At 41.8% G+C, this 15,723-nt stretch overlaps 1 protein-coding gene across 1 annotated transcript in view; it reads right to left on the minus strand.

Annotated features, from left to right (window-relative positions):
- Nucleotides 1-11,984, minus strand: part of LOC103183479 (unconventional myosin-If) — a 41,531-nt gene extending 29,547 nt beyond the window's left edge. Inside the window, exon 1 of the mRNA XM_042342678.1 lies at nt 11,723-11,984. Within this exon, the coding sequence (XP_042198612.1) occupies nt 11,723-11,725 (3 nt within the window). The 5' untranslated portion in view covers nt 11,726-11,984. The remainder of the gene's footprint in view (nt 1-11,722) is intronic.
- Nucleotides 11,985-15,723: the final 3,739 nt, after the last annotated feature.

Below are 15,723 nucleotides of genomic sequence, written 5' to 3' on the forward strand. Positions count from 1 at the left end.
CCTATGCAATATCTTTACAACACAGTTCTGTTTCCCTGCATTTTGGATCTTTACATTCTCCGAGACGCGAGCCTGCACGAAGGGGGCTACACAAATGCAAGTTGTTGTTGCATATATTTGCCCACAGTTCTTTCTGATCATATAACAGCCTGAAATTTCACCTGCTCTTGCCCTGTTTGTGACACCATTTTGTCTTTGGTCACTCAACTCACAACTGTCTGTGGGACACTGCTGTGCTCAATCGGCTTCCACATTTCGCCCACAAGTATACAGTCGATACACTTTACAGTGTATTCTGTGAAGCGCTTTGAGACGTCTCAAGATGTGATAAGGCGCTATATCAAATGCAAGGATTATTATTGTATTATTATGCTATTTGACCCTATTAGATGTCAATAAGACTCATAAAGAACCCATGGCACTATTAAAAAGAAAATAGAGTTTCTCCTGCTGTCCTGGCTAACAATCCTCCAATTAAATTGATCCTTTGTTTCCTTGCTGTTTGTGGGACATTACTATGCGCAAATTGGCTGTTACTTTTGCCTACAATTACACATTCTCTACACTTCACAATAACTACTGCGAATTGCTTCGAGATATTTCGTCGTGATAAGGAGCTATATCAAATACAAATACTATATCGAACGGTACTTATGGTACTATTGCAATTTTCAACATGAGGGACTTGTCTTAATTCACTGAGTTGCAAACACTTCCTTTGAGCATGCGTTTTGTTCCACTGATTATTCTATGTTTTTAAGTGAAAATCCCAAGATTTTTCTCATATTAAAAAATGGGTATTTGTAGCCCATTTTCTGCCTTGTTTTGTTTTGCTGACTTAACTGCTCATTGCCTGGCCATTTGTCACTAACCACCAGCGATCCCAAGACTTTTCTAATGCTTCTCCAACCTCGTCAGTCAAGGGCAAAAATCCATAGACCGTGAATAGTTGTTGTGCAGTTTCCTGCTCTGTCGTGCAATATCCTAGCCACATTCTAACAACAGAAGTCGTGAAAACTATTGGCAAATGGACCAGAGTGAAACCCTTAGTAGGATCTAAGAGTGTCATCACAGGAGGAAGGATCAGTCATTACAGTTGTATCAAGAGATTTTTTTTCACATTGGTTACGCAGATGGTCAATCCACTTGACAGCGTATCTTGTGAAACACATTGAGACATCTCAATGGCATATGATAAAGCGCTATATCAAATGCAAGGATTATTATTATTATTATGATGATGGTCATTTGCAGTGTCTCATTGCTGCCAGTTCTTTCGTACTGCGGGTCAATCTCTTTTCTCTTACCCACACAATAGTTCATGACCTCAATAATTCTACCGAGCCTTGCATTCGATTTAGCATCATCACTTTGCTGAAGCATCTCACGGAGCTTGCACAGGATTTTGCTTTGAAGTGCAGTGACTGTGGTTTTTCTCCAGGCAAACACAGCAGCCAATTTTCATACAGCAACGTCCCACACACAGCCATGGAGTGAGTAACCAATCTTATCTGGGGGATTGTTGGCTAGGACACAGGTAGAAACTCCCTTGTCTTTTCGAACAGTGCCATGGGATCTTTAATATCCACCTGAACAGACTCGGGTTAACATTTCAGCTGAAGGATGACACCTCTGGCAATGAAGCAGGCCCCAGCTTTTTATTCGAGTGTTACCCTTTGTGAGCTTAAAGTCCTCATGTGGGACTTGAACCCACAATCTTCAGACTCACAGGCCAGAGTGCTACCAACTGATCCAAGCTGATACCTCAGCTAACTTTCAGCTCATGGATTGATGAGTACAGTAAAAATGCAACAGTTACACAAATATCAGGCTTTTTTTTATATAGTAATATTAAACTCACTCACTAAAGGCCCAGCTCAATAGGAAATTCAAATAAGCTTTATCTGACTTGTCCTGACTCTTTCCCTTCTATTTTCTCTGTTTCCCCAACTCTGTCATGTTTTTATAATGCTACTATATTTACGATTTTCCCAGCTGGAAGAAAGACATTGATTTGAATGAAATTGTCGAGTGTGTTGGAGAGATTTACTCCTGTGTGGATCTTGCACTCTACATAACAACAACTTGCATGTATATTGGGTCCCTCATTCAGGGTTGATCCGGGAGTGCTTCGTTGCGTAATTCCGAAGAGAAAAAAAACCACGTAATTCCAAAGAGAACAGCCCCATGCAAGTGTAATTAATTGCCTTATGAGTTACTGCACTGACAAAACTAGGCATTAAAAGTATTAAAACAACTGCGGGTGGCCATTCTAACAACGTCAAGGCTCTCTCATCACGGTTCCCCACCTTTAAAATACACAACGGTGGTTCCTTCTCAGCTGCAGAATAAGAACCAAAGGCTATATTGTAAATAAAGAGACTCTGGTTAACCCTGTGCTCAGCGCACTTCCCTCTGAGCCCCTATTCGGCTCTGTAACGGGGTGGTGGGGGGGGAGGGGGGCGTGCGGAATGAGGGTTGATGCGTATGCTGGTCACACGCAACAAACACGCTATTGAATCACACGGCACATCTTCAGTCTAGGCTTGGCACGTACAGTGACATTTTAAGTTTTGAACAACTCAACCTCAAGGAGGTCGAAATAGAATGCGTTGTAAGTGATGTGTTCCTGCTGTGATATCGCAAGTGTTTGTTTTTCTTAAGATGGTTCCTGGCCACAAAGTTGTGGGTTCAATGGGAATTGAGCTCAAATGTTTGTCACTCCAGGTCAGTATTGGGGAATGCTGCATTGTCAGAGGTGCCATCCTTTGGCTGAGAGATTAAACATAGGTCCCGACTGTGCCTGTTAAGATAGAGGTTAATGGTCCAATGCTGCTATTCAAGAAGAGAAAGGAGTTTCTCTTGGTGTCCTGGCTAACAATCCTCCAGATAAAATGATCACTCTCTACCTCGATCTCAGTAAGACTTCTCCATGTGCAAGTTTATACACACTTGACAGCAATTACCTTAGAGGCACAATATCAAGTACAAGGATTAATGTAAGTGTGAATAGCAGAAGATACAGAAAAAAAAAGATTTGGGTGGAGATCACAGTATTGATTATTACATTATTATTAATAATAATGATCAATAAAACATTACAGTAGAACATCTTGGCACTAGAGAGGATGTGTTATTGGGCAACTAAATTGATTAGTTGGAATTATAAACAGGGCCAACAGAAGCTGTGATATTTACACCGGAGAAGGGAAGGCTGATTGGAGTATTCAAGATTCAAAAGGTTTAAAGAAACATCCCTAATACAGGAACGCTTTGATACAACACAGACCCTGTATTATATGGAAGTGTGCTAAAAGATGATCGCTGGCCAGTGTTTCCGGGTCATCAGGCCACCAGCGACATCAGTTTCTGTGTGTTGGGCACATGCACACCATGTACAAGAAACTGGCAAGTCAGCATTGGAGTTGTTCCAAACTTCCTGTGTTTTGCGAGGGCACATTGTAAGAGGGTTCCCGGGCTAAACTGAGGTGCTTTATAATGGGGCACTTGACACCTGTAACACTTTTAATATAGTCATAAACTCTACAGCAAGGTGAATCGACAGCTGATGTACAATTACTTTATGAAGAGATAAAGTGGTGAATATGTGGAATCGAGGGTGGGAGGGGGTGGGAGGGGGTGGCCGATAGTAACAGATCATGTCAACAAGTTAAAAGGGAATCGGAAAGCAAATTGGCGAAGCAATCGATCAAGGGGCTTGACGGATGGGAGTGGTGTGAGATTTACTCGTCCCTATCTCTGCAACCTCCTAAACCCTACCATCCTGCTCACTCCCTCCGCTCAGCGGGCTCCGGCCTGCTTCACGTCCCCCACCTCGCTCGCCCCACTATCGGCGGGCGGGTCTTCTGCCACTCTGCCCCCACCCTCTGGAATTCCATCTCGCAGTCCTTCCATCTCGCCCCTTCCCTTGCCTCCTTCAAGACCCGTCTCAAGACCCTACTCTTCGACCGTGCTTTCGATCTCACTGCTTCCCCCCCCCACCTGCCCTCCACCCTCCCCGACCCCGACCCCGACCCCCAGCTTGGGTCCGAAACTCTGTCCAGCGCCTTGGGACGTCTTCCCGACGTGAAAGGCGCTGTATAAATGTAATTTTGTTGTTGTTTATCTCACTTTAGGATCATCATGTGGGCCTCAGCGATCTTTTCTAAAAGTTACAGAAAGGGAGGAAATAGCCCCAAATGTTATCATTAGAGCACTGCAGGCACCACCCCCAGGCGCGTTTTTAAAATAAAAGAGAAACGTTTATTTTCGGAAAAACTAATTCTGAGAGAAATTCACATTTTTGGCTCAAAGTCTGTTTCACTTCAATTCTCGTCCTTCCTCCTCTGTCAGCATCCTCCGTACACAATAGTTACGGCCATTCAGCACTGGGAAAACAATGCTGAAACATTTCTACCCCCCACAGCTGTTTGTTTCATCAATGAGTAACCGGGGCTTACCATGATAATTATAGCAATTACACGCAAACTGCTCTGAGACATTCTGATGTCACAGGATCTGTGTCAAATGCAAGCCTTATTTTATTATGTACTGAAGCAAATTACACATGTGAGCTTCACTCGGTAATTCATTGTGTACAAAGAAAGCATTGCCCTTTTGCTTGTGGCTGTTATGCATTGTTAAATGCTGTAGAACAGTTGAGTGCTCTTGAAAGAAACCATTTGCATGTGAATTGAACCCATGTGCACCCACCAAGGCACATTGTACCTGAGATCATTAAGCTCCAGAACATTAGATACTTAAGTATATAAACCAGACTGACGATATCACAAGATTGGTTTGACTGATCAACTCCCTTCGTGCCATTTGATCTCATCCTTCCAGAATACCCACCTTACTGTTCTTGCATCACAACATTAAGCTAAAGTTTATCAAATGAAATGTATTGAATTAAATGAAACCCTGGCTTCAGCCACCGTTCCTAATAGTGCCCTCCCATTAAGTGCCCTCTGGGAAAGAGTTGTTGAAGAAATGTCATCTCGTCTTTCTGAACTGAAATCCACCTTCAAACATAAAGGCAAGCAATTTGCTTGAGGCACTATCCCTGTCTGTCTTATTAAGGCCATGCAGATAATAATAATCCTTGCATTTGATATTGCGCCTTATCACTTCGTTGAGACGAGTCAAAGGGCTTCACAAAATATATTGTAGAAGTGGATTGGCTGTGTAATCTGTGGGAGCCAATTGTACACAGCAGTGTCCCACGAGCAGTGGTGGGTTGAGTGACCAATTTATTATCACTTTTTTTGGGATGGATTATTACCCCAGAAAGCGATCCACCAATCGACTAACATTCGGCTCGCTGCTAGGTAAACAGAGTGTGTGGAGTAAGGAAACTGGCCTAAGGTTTCGTCCTTCCCGGAAATCGATCCTGGGCCTTGTCGCTTGTGAGGTGAGCGCACTAACCCCTACACTACAGGACTCCAGATCTCGTACGTGCTGATGCTGGAACTCCAACAGCAAGAATATTATAGTATTAGATACACACAGACTTTTAAGAGCGCTCAGTAAAAGAATCAATCCAATTGAAAAATGGAAGGTTTTACCCACAGCTTTGCAAAACGGGACGTTTTCTTCATGGGACAGGAAACAAACAAACAAACAGTCAGGTCAACTGTCTCTCCCCCTCTCTCTCTCTCTCTGTCTCTCTCTTTCCTTCCGTCTCTCTTGATCTTGATCTTGAACTCCTTCTGAACTCGAAAGCCTCATTGTTAATCTATTCCAGACATCAGCCCACACCTTTACAAAGGCCTTTGATCTTACCATTGACCTTCAGGTTGAAGCTTCAAAGGACTATCTCAATTCGAGGAGGGAAAAGACTTGGCCACTGCTTTGGGACAATATCCATGACCATCTTAGATCTCAGCACATTCTCACCAGAACGTAAACTTTTAGAGGACAATGCTCTTTCAACCATCTTCTGAAATGTTGTAGATTGTCCCAGGCATTTCTCCTCCCCCCCCCCCCCACACACACACGCACACAACACACATAGCAGCTTGACAGCCTTTGATTTAAACAAAAACAACACAGTCACATCAAATCTGTCTGTCTTATAACCTCCAACCCTAGGTTCAACCTTAACACACGTTCATTGGCTGCTACGTTTATATATTCTGTCACACCACTTTACACAATATCCTATGAAACACTTTGAGACCTCTCGATGAGCAGATACGGTGATATATCAATTGCAAGGATTATTATCTTATTATTGCTAGTAAAAGTGACAAATACCCACCAATGACTGTTGCTTGCAATGTACTTCCATCGCAGGGTAACACAAGTGAGAACTGTTGCAATGATTTGCAACTCATTTTAATTATGATTGTGTTGAGATCATCCTCCGAAATGTGTGTGCGTGTTGCTCATTAATATAATATTGCCTGTGACTGCAGGCTAGACTGTCTCACTGCTCATTAATATTGCAGAACTGTCACTTCCCGAAGCTGTTGTTGGACCTCACTGTTTTTGAAACCACTCATTTCGATTACAAGATGGTTGCAAAACAGCCAGACTGCCCTCAGCATTGAAGTTGTACAGGTCTTTGGGGGATGGATGGGTGGGGGAGGGGGAGGTAGGGTGGGTGGTGGGGGGGTGGACTATGTGTACCAGTGCAGTTGACACACAGGTCTCACTCATGGTCCCTCTCCAGCAACGATAATAATGATAATCCTTCCATTTCAGATAGCGCCTTCTCACGTCGGAAGGATGTCTCAGAGCGCTTCACTGGATTTACTGTGAAATGGAGTGACTGCGTGATTGTAGGCAATCGAGGCAATGCAATTGCGCACAGCGATGTCCCGCAAACAGCCACGAAACGAGTGACCGATTTTATTTGGGAGATTGCTGGCCAGGACACGAGGAGAGAGATACTCTCTTCTCTTTTTGAATCATGAGATCTTTAACATCCACCCGAAGAAGCAGAAGGAGACCCCAGTTTAATGTCTCATCCGAAGGACAGTACCTCCGACAATGCAATACCCCTACCCCCCCCCCCCAACGCTGCATTTGAGTGTCAGCTTAAACTATGTGAGTTCAAGTTTCGCCCACAAAATACAGAGTCATTCCACTTTGCGGTTTATTCTTTGCAGCGCTTTGAGACGTCTCAAAGTCGTGATAAGGAACTCTATCAAATGAAAGTATATGAACTGACAACCTGCTGACTCAGAGGCAAGAGAGCTACCATTAATATTAGAAATTAGGAGTTTTTCTTTAACTACAAGCGTGGGACTCTCATCACCAAATGTGTTGCCTATCATCTGTCTCAGACATCAGTCATCTGCATGCTGTTGTGGAGGCACCAATAAAAGGAACTGAAACTGAATGACTTTGCTCCCGACCTCCCCTTATTTCTCCCCCAAGGTCGTGGGGATCGGAGAGCGAAAAATATACGGTGTGAAATTATGAAATCACACAGTCTGCGTCATAATCGCTCCCAACGCTCAGGAGAAAATCACTGCCAGTCACCAACCAGAGGCAGTGAATGGTGGTGATGGAAAACAAATCAGCAGCAAAAGAGGCAGTCTGTCAAACCCACTCCATCATTTCATTAGATCATCAATAAAATCCTGTAAGATTTTAAGCCCATTTTTCTAGCTTTTCTGCATCTTGCTTTATGTAGTAAAACCTGCATTATAAGGAAAGTTGGGAGGGTCTATAAAATCCTAACCCAGGTTGGTTATTCACTTTGTGGGTGTTTGTAGGATGTCTTTGTGTCCAAAATTGGCCGCTTACGTAACACATATTCACTATACTCAACAATATATCCTGTGACGCGCAATGATTATTATATATTTATTTTCAACATTTCAGCCAGTTTGGCCCCTTATAACCTCTTCAGCTCCAGTGAGTACAACGATCCTTGCATTTGACAATCACGTCGTTGAAACATCCCAAAGTGCTCGATAGTATTTTACTCTGAAGTTCAGTGACTGTGTACTTGTACGTTAATATAGATCGGCTTCTCATCATCCCTTTCACGGCGGAGATTAATCTGGTAAATTGTTGCCTCACAATGATAAGAAACCCTCTGGAACTCTCCTTTGATATCCTTCCATCTTACCCTCATCCCCCCTTCTCAAAACCCATCTAAAATTTCCCTTCTCTTTGACTACATCTTTGGCTACTCTCTCCTCCTCCCTCTTAGCTCGGGCTCCCACATCATCTCTGAGAAATTCTACCCGTGTGAAAAGTGCTTTAAAGAGCAAACTCTAAAATTATTCTCTCCTGGCCTCTGCCTGTTGACGTAACCCTGAAATAGTCTAAAGCCAGCCTGTGAATGTGTGAAGCATCATATATCACAGACAGTTTTTGAGACTTCTGAAAGCATGGGTTCTACTTCCACCCTCAACCCCAGGGCACAGAAAGACAGTGGTAAACCAATAAGGGTTTGACAGCAGTTCCCAGCAACTCATCTATCTACTGCTAACACATTTAACACCTATGTCATACCTTGCTTAGAGAGAAAAAAATCCAGCATATAATATATCTATGATTAAAATAGAGCAACAGCCACAAAAGTTAATCGTTGAGGTGTTTTGTACAGTTCTCTCACACCTTTCCAACTGCCTAATTTGCCTAAATGACCTAATTGCTGCTACAGATTAGAGTAAGAGCAAGAGATGGCAGGAAGTTAAACCTTTTCTTGGGCTTTTATGATTTTCTGTTTTCTGAGCACAATAAAGTACCCAAGGAGGGTCTTCTCAGTCTCTATTCCAACCAAAGAACCAAGAAAAATATACGGTCAATTCACTTTACAGTCTATTCTGTGAAGCACTTAGAGATTTCGAGAAGACGTGAAAAGCGCTATATCAAATGCAAGGATTATTATTATTATATTATTATTATATAAAAACTGACAGCACAGAAGGAGGCCGATTTGCTCTGAGAGAGCTCTCCCTTTAGTGCAAGCCGCCTGCCTTTCTATAATAATAGTAAATAATAATATTTGACATAGCGCCTTATCATGTCTTTGAGACGTCTCAAAGCGCTTCACAGAATATTCCGCAAAGTGAATTGACTGTATTTTCTGTGGACCTTATGGTTGATATTTCTCCTTCTCAGATAATTATCTAATATTATAGTTATATAATTATCTAATAATTATCAATCCCCAGCTCCATTGGTAGCACTCTTGACTCTGAGTTAGAAGGTTGCAAGTTCAAAAGCATTGCGGTAGTACTTGGAACAGACTGCTGTTCCAGTGCAGTGCTGGGGGGGCGGGATGGGGGGGGGGGGGGGGGGGAAATTAGCACCGCATTCAGGTGGATGTTAAAGATCATGTGGCATTATTGGAGAAGAAAAGGGAGTTTGCCCCGGGTTGCTGACCAACGATCCTTCAAATACAATTTTGAAAAAAAGCTCGATGCTGCAATGGAAAGACAGTAAAGTGGGAGTTCTGGAAGGATGAAGTCAACTGGGCCAAAGAGCCTTCTTCTTTGGAACTGCTCTTGTGATCTTGAGGACACCAGAGGCAGAGGCATTGGGTAGTGAGTGGTTTGTAATCTGGCCAGATCTGGGAGTGGCAACTGCAAAAAGTGGGTTCAATCTGTCTGTTGAAAGTTAAGAAGGCAAAAACAACACAACAACAAATGACCTACTTAACCCAAACCCTAACTGCTTTAACTGCCTGCGCCAGAAATGAGGAGAGAAAGGAGCACCAGTCAAATAACAAACAGCACTTTCGCAAGTGTTGGCTGTGTGCACACAATTACTTTCCAAACAATATGGACTGAATACTGTAAATGGGTGAGTGTTTGGTTCCCGTTTTCTTAATGCTTTTTTTGCTTCCTGATTTTTTTTTGAAAAACACATTCACTTCTTGCTTTGCTTTAAGAAACGGACCGTGCAAATCCAGTAAATCTGATGCATTTTGTTTTTTTGAACAAATAACGTGACATCTTTAACACGACAATCTGCCCAGCATTGCCGATTCAGATGAAACCGGTTGATATGCACACAAGTTCCTTCCTGTGACAGCAATCTCACCAATAAGGAATTAATTCCTTCTTATTTGATCCGCATCCACTGCCCACAGTCTATGGAAATCTCTAAATCGAATAATATCTCACAAGATCACACACGATCAATTTGGATGAACAAAACCCTTTGCTCATCTGATCTCATCTCTGCAGAATACTCACCCTACCGTTTTGAAAGAGTTCTTTCCTGATGCAGTGCAATAAAACGCTTTGCTACAGTTGATATAAATTTCACTGATAAAAGCACCTTTAACTGAAAATGATTTTACTTTTCTCATTTCTCTTCGTCACTGTAATCACCCCATCAAACACATAATTTAGATGCTGCAAAATTGATAGCGAATCGTTTCTCATTTGTATTTAAAAGCAATTCTTTTTCAAAAACCTCTTTGAAGCCTTTGTCCCATCTAGAGGGGGAGAACACTTCCTCCCCCCAGATCTAGGGCTTAAGAGCATTTCAAGGGATGCAAAGTTCTCAAAAGAAACATCTTCAAGATAAAGGCTTGTCTAGAAACTGCTCACTCTGAAATGCTAAGAGAAAGATCTAGATCCAAATGGAATTTCTCCCCCAACCTCGTGTTGGGGGCGCCAGCCGAGTCAGAGGGTTTGTGGGTATAAACCCCCAGGTCTAGGCTAATGCTCCAATATAATATTGGGAGAGTGCTGATTGTCAGAGGCACCGACCTTCAGATGAGACTTTAAAGTTCAGGTGGACATTAAAGATCTCGTGGCACTATTCGAAAAGAGAGTTTCTCCCAGTGTCCTGGCCAACAATCCCACAGATAAAATTGCTCATTCACTTCATGACTGTTTTGGGGAGCATTGCTGTGTGCAAATTGGCTGCTGGGTTTTGCATACAACATATAGAGTCAATTCACTTTACTCTTCTGTGAAGCGCTTTGAGAAGTCTCGAAGAAGTGAAATGAAAAGTGCGATATCAAATGCAAAGATTATTACTATTATCACTACATTAAATGCAATGTCATACGATACATAGATGAGGTATCTCTCCTTAACTATTAACTGACTTGTTCTAATGTGTTAGTAATATCTCTAAATGAATGAATCCAAATTAAACCCAAACCTTTCTGTTTTGTGCGCTTGGCTGATTTGGAACTGAAACTCCCGAATCACACACAACACATTTTCACCCATTTCTCTTTCAACCTGTGAAAACGTTCAATCGCCTCACTCAGAATCACAATGTCCATCAAAGCCTATACAAACAGAGGAAACCACAAGACCTCACTCAGCAAAATACAGACTTTAAGTGATAAAAAGACAAGACAGAGAGAAAGAAAGAGAAATAAAGTTAATTGAAGGTAGTAAAGATTTCCCTCCCCCCCCAGATTGGTAGATTGACATATATTGTACACACATATAATATATATATAATGCAAAACATAATGGTGATTAACAGATCATCTAGTCTAGTGCAAAGCGGAAAAAACTGATAACAGATACGGAAATGACTGCAACCCAACCTGCTCTTTCTTTTTTAAAAAAAGAGACCTGTTCCAATGTTTCAACTCAAATTAAACCAGTCTGTGTTCAGCATGAAGCCGGGGATGGGTGCAAAGCAAACTTCCCTCACCCCACCTGACCTGTGCCAGACTCTGCCCAAGCAAAAAAAAAATTATAGACTAGCAATCACCTAGTGAAAGGAAAGTAGCATTATGATCAGGAGAGGAGCCAAGGCAAGAGGGACACAAACTCACCATGTTTCAAAGCAGCTGTTGAGTTGACTCACTTCCCTTGTGGTCACTGCAATGTGATCTTTTTAAAACTTAACTCTGTTTTCCAGCGAATGAAATGAATGAATGGTTGGCTGGTTGAGTGGATAGATGGCACAACACTCCTTTTTTGTTGTTTGTTGTAGTTTTACGCCTGATTTTGACTAGAGGCGCATTTTAGCTCAGTTGGGTCCAGTTGCACTTATGTCCATTTGGCTTTTGATGGCTGTTTCTTTGGCCAAACGTTTGGTTGAGTGACTTAGTTCCTGCTCTGCACTTCCTCTTTGACTTTGTCCGCGTATGTCTACGATTGACACAATTAACAGCTCATCCAATCGATTCTACACAGAAATCTTTCTTTGAGGGAGGAGGGTTAGTTAAATGCATTAAGTGAATATGCATAGAAATGCTAGTTAAAATTATTAAGTGCAATAACACACCAAGTGATTTTTTTTTACACACACACACAGCTATAACTTTGTCTCATTTGCAGATGTTAATGCATTGGAAAGTAACACTGCAGTTCTACGTCATTTTGATGTTATTTTGGCTTTGATATCGGATCCATTTCCCTTCTAATTGAACTCAAAATGTAAATACCCTCCCCCCCACCCCATATTCTCTCCTCACTCAAACAAAAATAATAAAAATAAAATAAAAATGGGTTCACAAACAGAGAGAGAGAGAGAGAGAGATTGAGAAATGCAATTAGACTCCCTCTATTGGAAATTGAACACATCTCTGCCCAGTTGGAGGAGGGAAGGGGAGGGTTTCAAGAATATGCATAGAAATAGGTATGATGCCTACTAATTTGTCTGATCTTGTGAGGATTATGGCACTAGCCAAAAACACAAGGGCAGGAAGGAACAGACTGATTAGGCTATAACGCAATAAAGAGAAATAGAGGATCTGAAACAAGTCTGAAACAGTCTAAAAAATTCAGAGTCAAGTTATGATAATAATAGTAATAGAAATACTTGTATTTAATGTCGCACCTCATCGCTTCTTCAGGACGAGTATTAAAAATGTATGTTATTTAAGTAGGAGTCAAATAACCATGCACAGCAGAGCAGAATTGTGGATAGATTAGTCAGCAGAATAATGATCTTATCTTCATACAGTCTGAGACTAGTTTCCAAGTAGAACACATCTATGGGTGTACATTTACTGGAACCTCGTCTGAACACATGGAGGAAGGAAGGTCACCCACGACTTGCTGAAGGACTGGTCTACTCCTTGTCTAGAAATATGAACAATTACATTTGGTTGAAATTTCCAATAAAATAAATGATATGTAAAATGACACCAAAATATCACCTTTCAGAGTTGGGCTAAAATATTCCGACAGAAAGTAACACGTTTGTGGGGATTGACTATGTGCATTATTATTGCGGGCAAAAACGGATAGACAAAATAGGGGTGAAATTATTAGATTTATTGAGTCTTTGATTTTGAATAAATAAGTGTAAATTTCATTCTGCTAAGTGGCACAAGTTTCACCTCATTGCTGAGATAATAATAAACCTTGCATTTGACATAGCACCTCATCACATTGTTAAGATATTTCAAAGCGCTTCACAGAATATATTCTAAAGTGGATTGACTGTGTATTTTGTGGGCGAAATCAAGCCAATAGCTCCGTGCATGAATATTTACCCTGATCTTCCCTGCTCCATCAATGTTAATGACCCCTTCTTGAATTTTGTACGTAAATAATATTAATGATTGTTGCATTTGACATCATTCCTTTCATGTCACAGTGACCATATCAAAGCGCTTCACAAGACTGAGTGTAAGATGTAGTGACTGCACGATTTTTAGGCGAAAAGTGGAATGGCAGAAAGATGTGACTTATCAAATCTTTAATGTATCACATCAAATCCCTCTTCTCACCCCCATTTGATGCCCTTAAATATTATCTAGTGATGTGTGCAGCGAAAGAGGAACTATCTTTAGGTGTTACTGCTACTGGGACACCTCATTCTTCACAAAATGTTACTACTACTCATAGAGATGTTGTGGCTTAAAGGCTCCACAGATGACTGATTGATTCCCATTTCTCATATTTGGTTGAAATTTTCAATAAAAAAAACTAATATGTACAATAACACCAAAATATCACCTTTGAGTTGGGCTAAAATAGTCTGACAGAAAGTAACGCGTTTGCGGGGATTGAGTATGTCCATTATCATTCGGGAATAAAGGCGATCCGCAAACTTCTTTTATTTTGTTTTATGGCCATCCGAGTGCCCGACACACACAGAAACCCATCGCAATGCTTACACGAGTTCCCAGTGGATCATGAGGGAGGAGGTGGGAGGCGATCGAACACAAGGTCAGAGAAGAAAGTCTTCAGACAGGCCTTGAAGGAGGCAAGGGAGGGGGCGAGGAGAAGGGGTTCCAGAGAGTGGGGGCAAAATAATAATAATAATCCTTGCATTTGATGTAGTTCATTTTCACGTCTTCTAGACATCTCAAAGCGCTTCACAGGATAATATACTGTAAAGTGAATTGACTGCATATTTTGTGGGCGAAACGCGGCAGCCAATTGCGCACAGTAGCGTCCCTGCAAACAGCCGTGGATTGAAGTGACCGATTTATTATTGTTTTTTTGGGGGGAGGGATTATTATCAGGCGTGTGAAGTAAGGAAACTTGCCCGAGGTTTCACCCTGGCGGGAATCGAACCCAGGTCTCTCGCTTGCAAAGCGAGCGCTCTAACCACCGAGCTACAGGACTCCAGAAAGGCTTGAAGGCGTGACTGCCGATGGTGGGTTGGTGCAAGTCAGCGCCCACTGAGCGGAGGGAGTGGACAGCTTGGTGAGGTTTTAGTAGGCAATTTCCACAACAATTTACAGTAATTGCAGTATAAATCAGGGTTGATCTGAAAGAGAGTCACATTGAATTCTACTTGCCAAGATCAATATCGATGACAAAATGAGTCACATGTGGTCATTAGGGCTTATACACATGTTCTCCGTGTCAAAACGACACAGTGATTGCGCACACGTGCTTCTGTACATGTCAGCAGAAAGCTGCAGCACGCTAGAAAATAATAATAATAATCCTTGCATTTGGCATAGCGCCTCATCACATCTGCTACATTCCACGTGATTCTCTGCAACAGTAAAGAAAACATGACCCAATTGCCGATCACTTCCTATACTATGCTGGTGTCTTCTGTTTAATCACTGTGCTGGTGTTGCTTCCTCCTCTCACTGTGATCTGCAAAACTTCATTAGCTGTCCTTTACACTACGGGATTCACGCTGAATCTTACGGTCTCATTTGTTTACCTAGTGGTAAGTAAAAACCCGGTTGTTAGTCGATTGGCAGATTGCTTTTCGGGGGAGTAATAATTCCTTCGCACAAAATTATAATAATTTGGTCACTCAATCCACGACTGCTTGTGGGACGGTGCTGGGTGCAATTGGCTGCCGCGTTTCGCCCACAGAAACACACAGTCAATTCGCTTATTATTATTATTTTATCATTTACAGTATATTCTGTGAAGTGTCTTGAGACGATTCGAAGACGTGATAAGGCGCTATATCAAATGCAAGGATTATTATTATTATTATTATTATTATTATTATTATTATTATTATTATTATTATTATTATTATTATTATCCCATTCCGCATCCTCTACTCTCATCCTTCCCACCACAGTAGTAGAATCCCTCTTGTCCTTTTCCGCTTAGAACTCGTTTATTTTCAGGAAATAAACTATGGTATTAAACCACTAGGTGGCAACTTGGTTCCATCAAAAAGTTCAGGTCCACTCTTAGAGCGATGTGGAGTTACCTTCACTTGCATTATGTTTGAAGGCAGCGTCTGATTTGGATGGTTAAAAGGAGTTTATGTGAACAGTAGACTTTGGAAGCTCTGCACTTTCCTGGTTCCATTATTTGTTGTCCCGATGTCTCCTCCAATGGCCTCTCCTCTCGGCCCCGCAGGTTCGTGTACTGTGCTGTTGCTGTTGACATG

The sequence above is a fragment of the Callorhinchus milii genome, unplaced genomic scaffold (genome assembly GCF_018977255.1).
Source record: "Callorhinchus milii isolate IMCB2004 unplaced genomic scaffold, IMCB_Cmil_1.0 Scaffold21, whole genome shotgun sequence".
NCBI lineage: Eukaryota > Metazoa > Chordata > Chondrichthyes > Chimaeriformes > Callorhinchidae > Callorhinchus > Callorhinchus milii.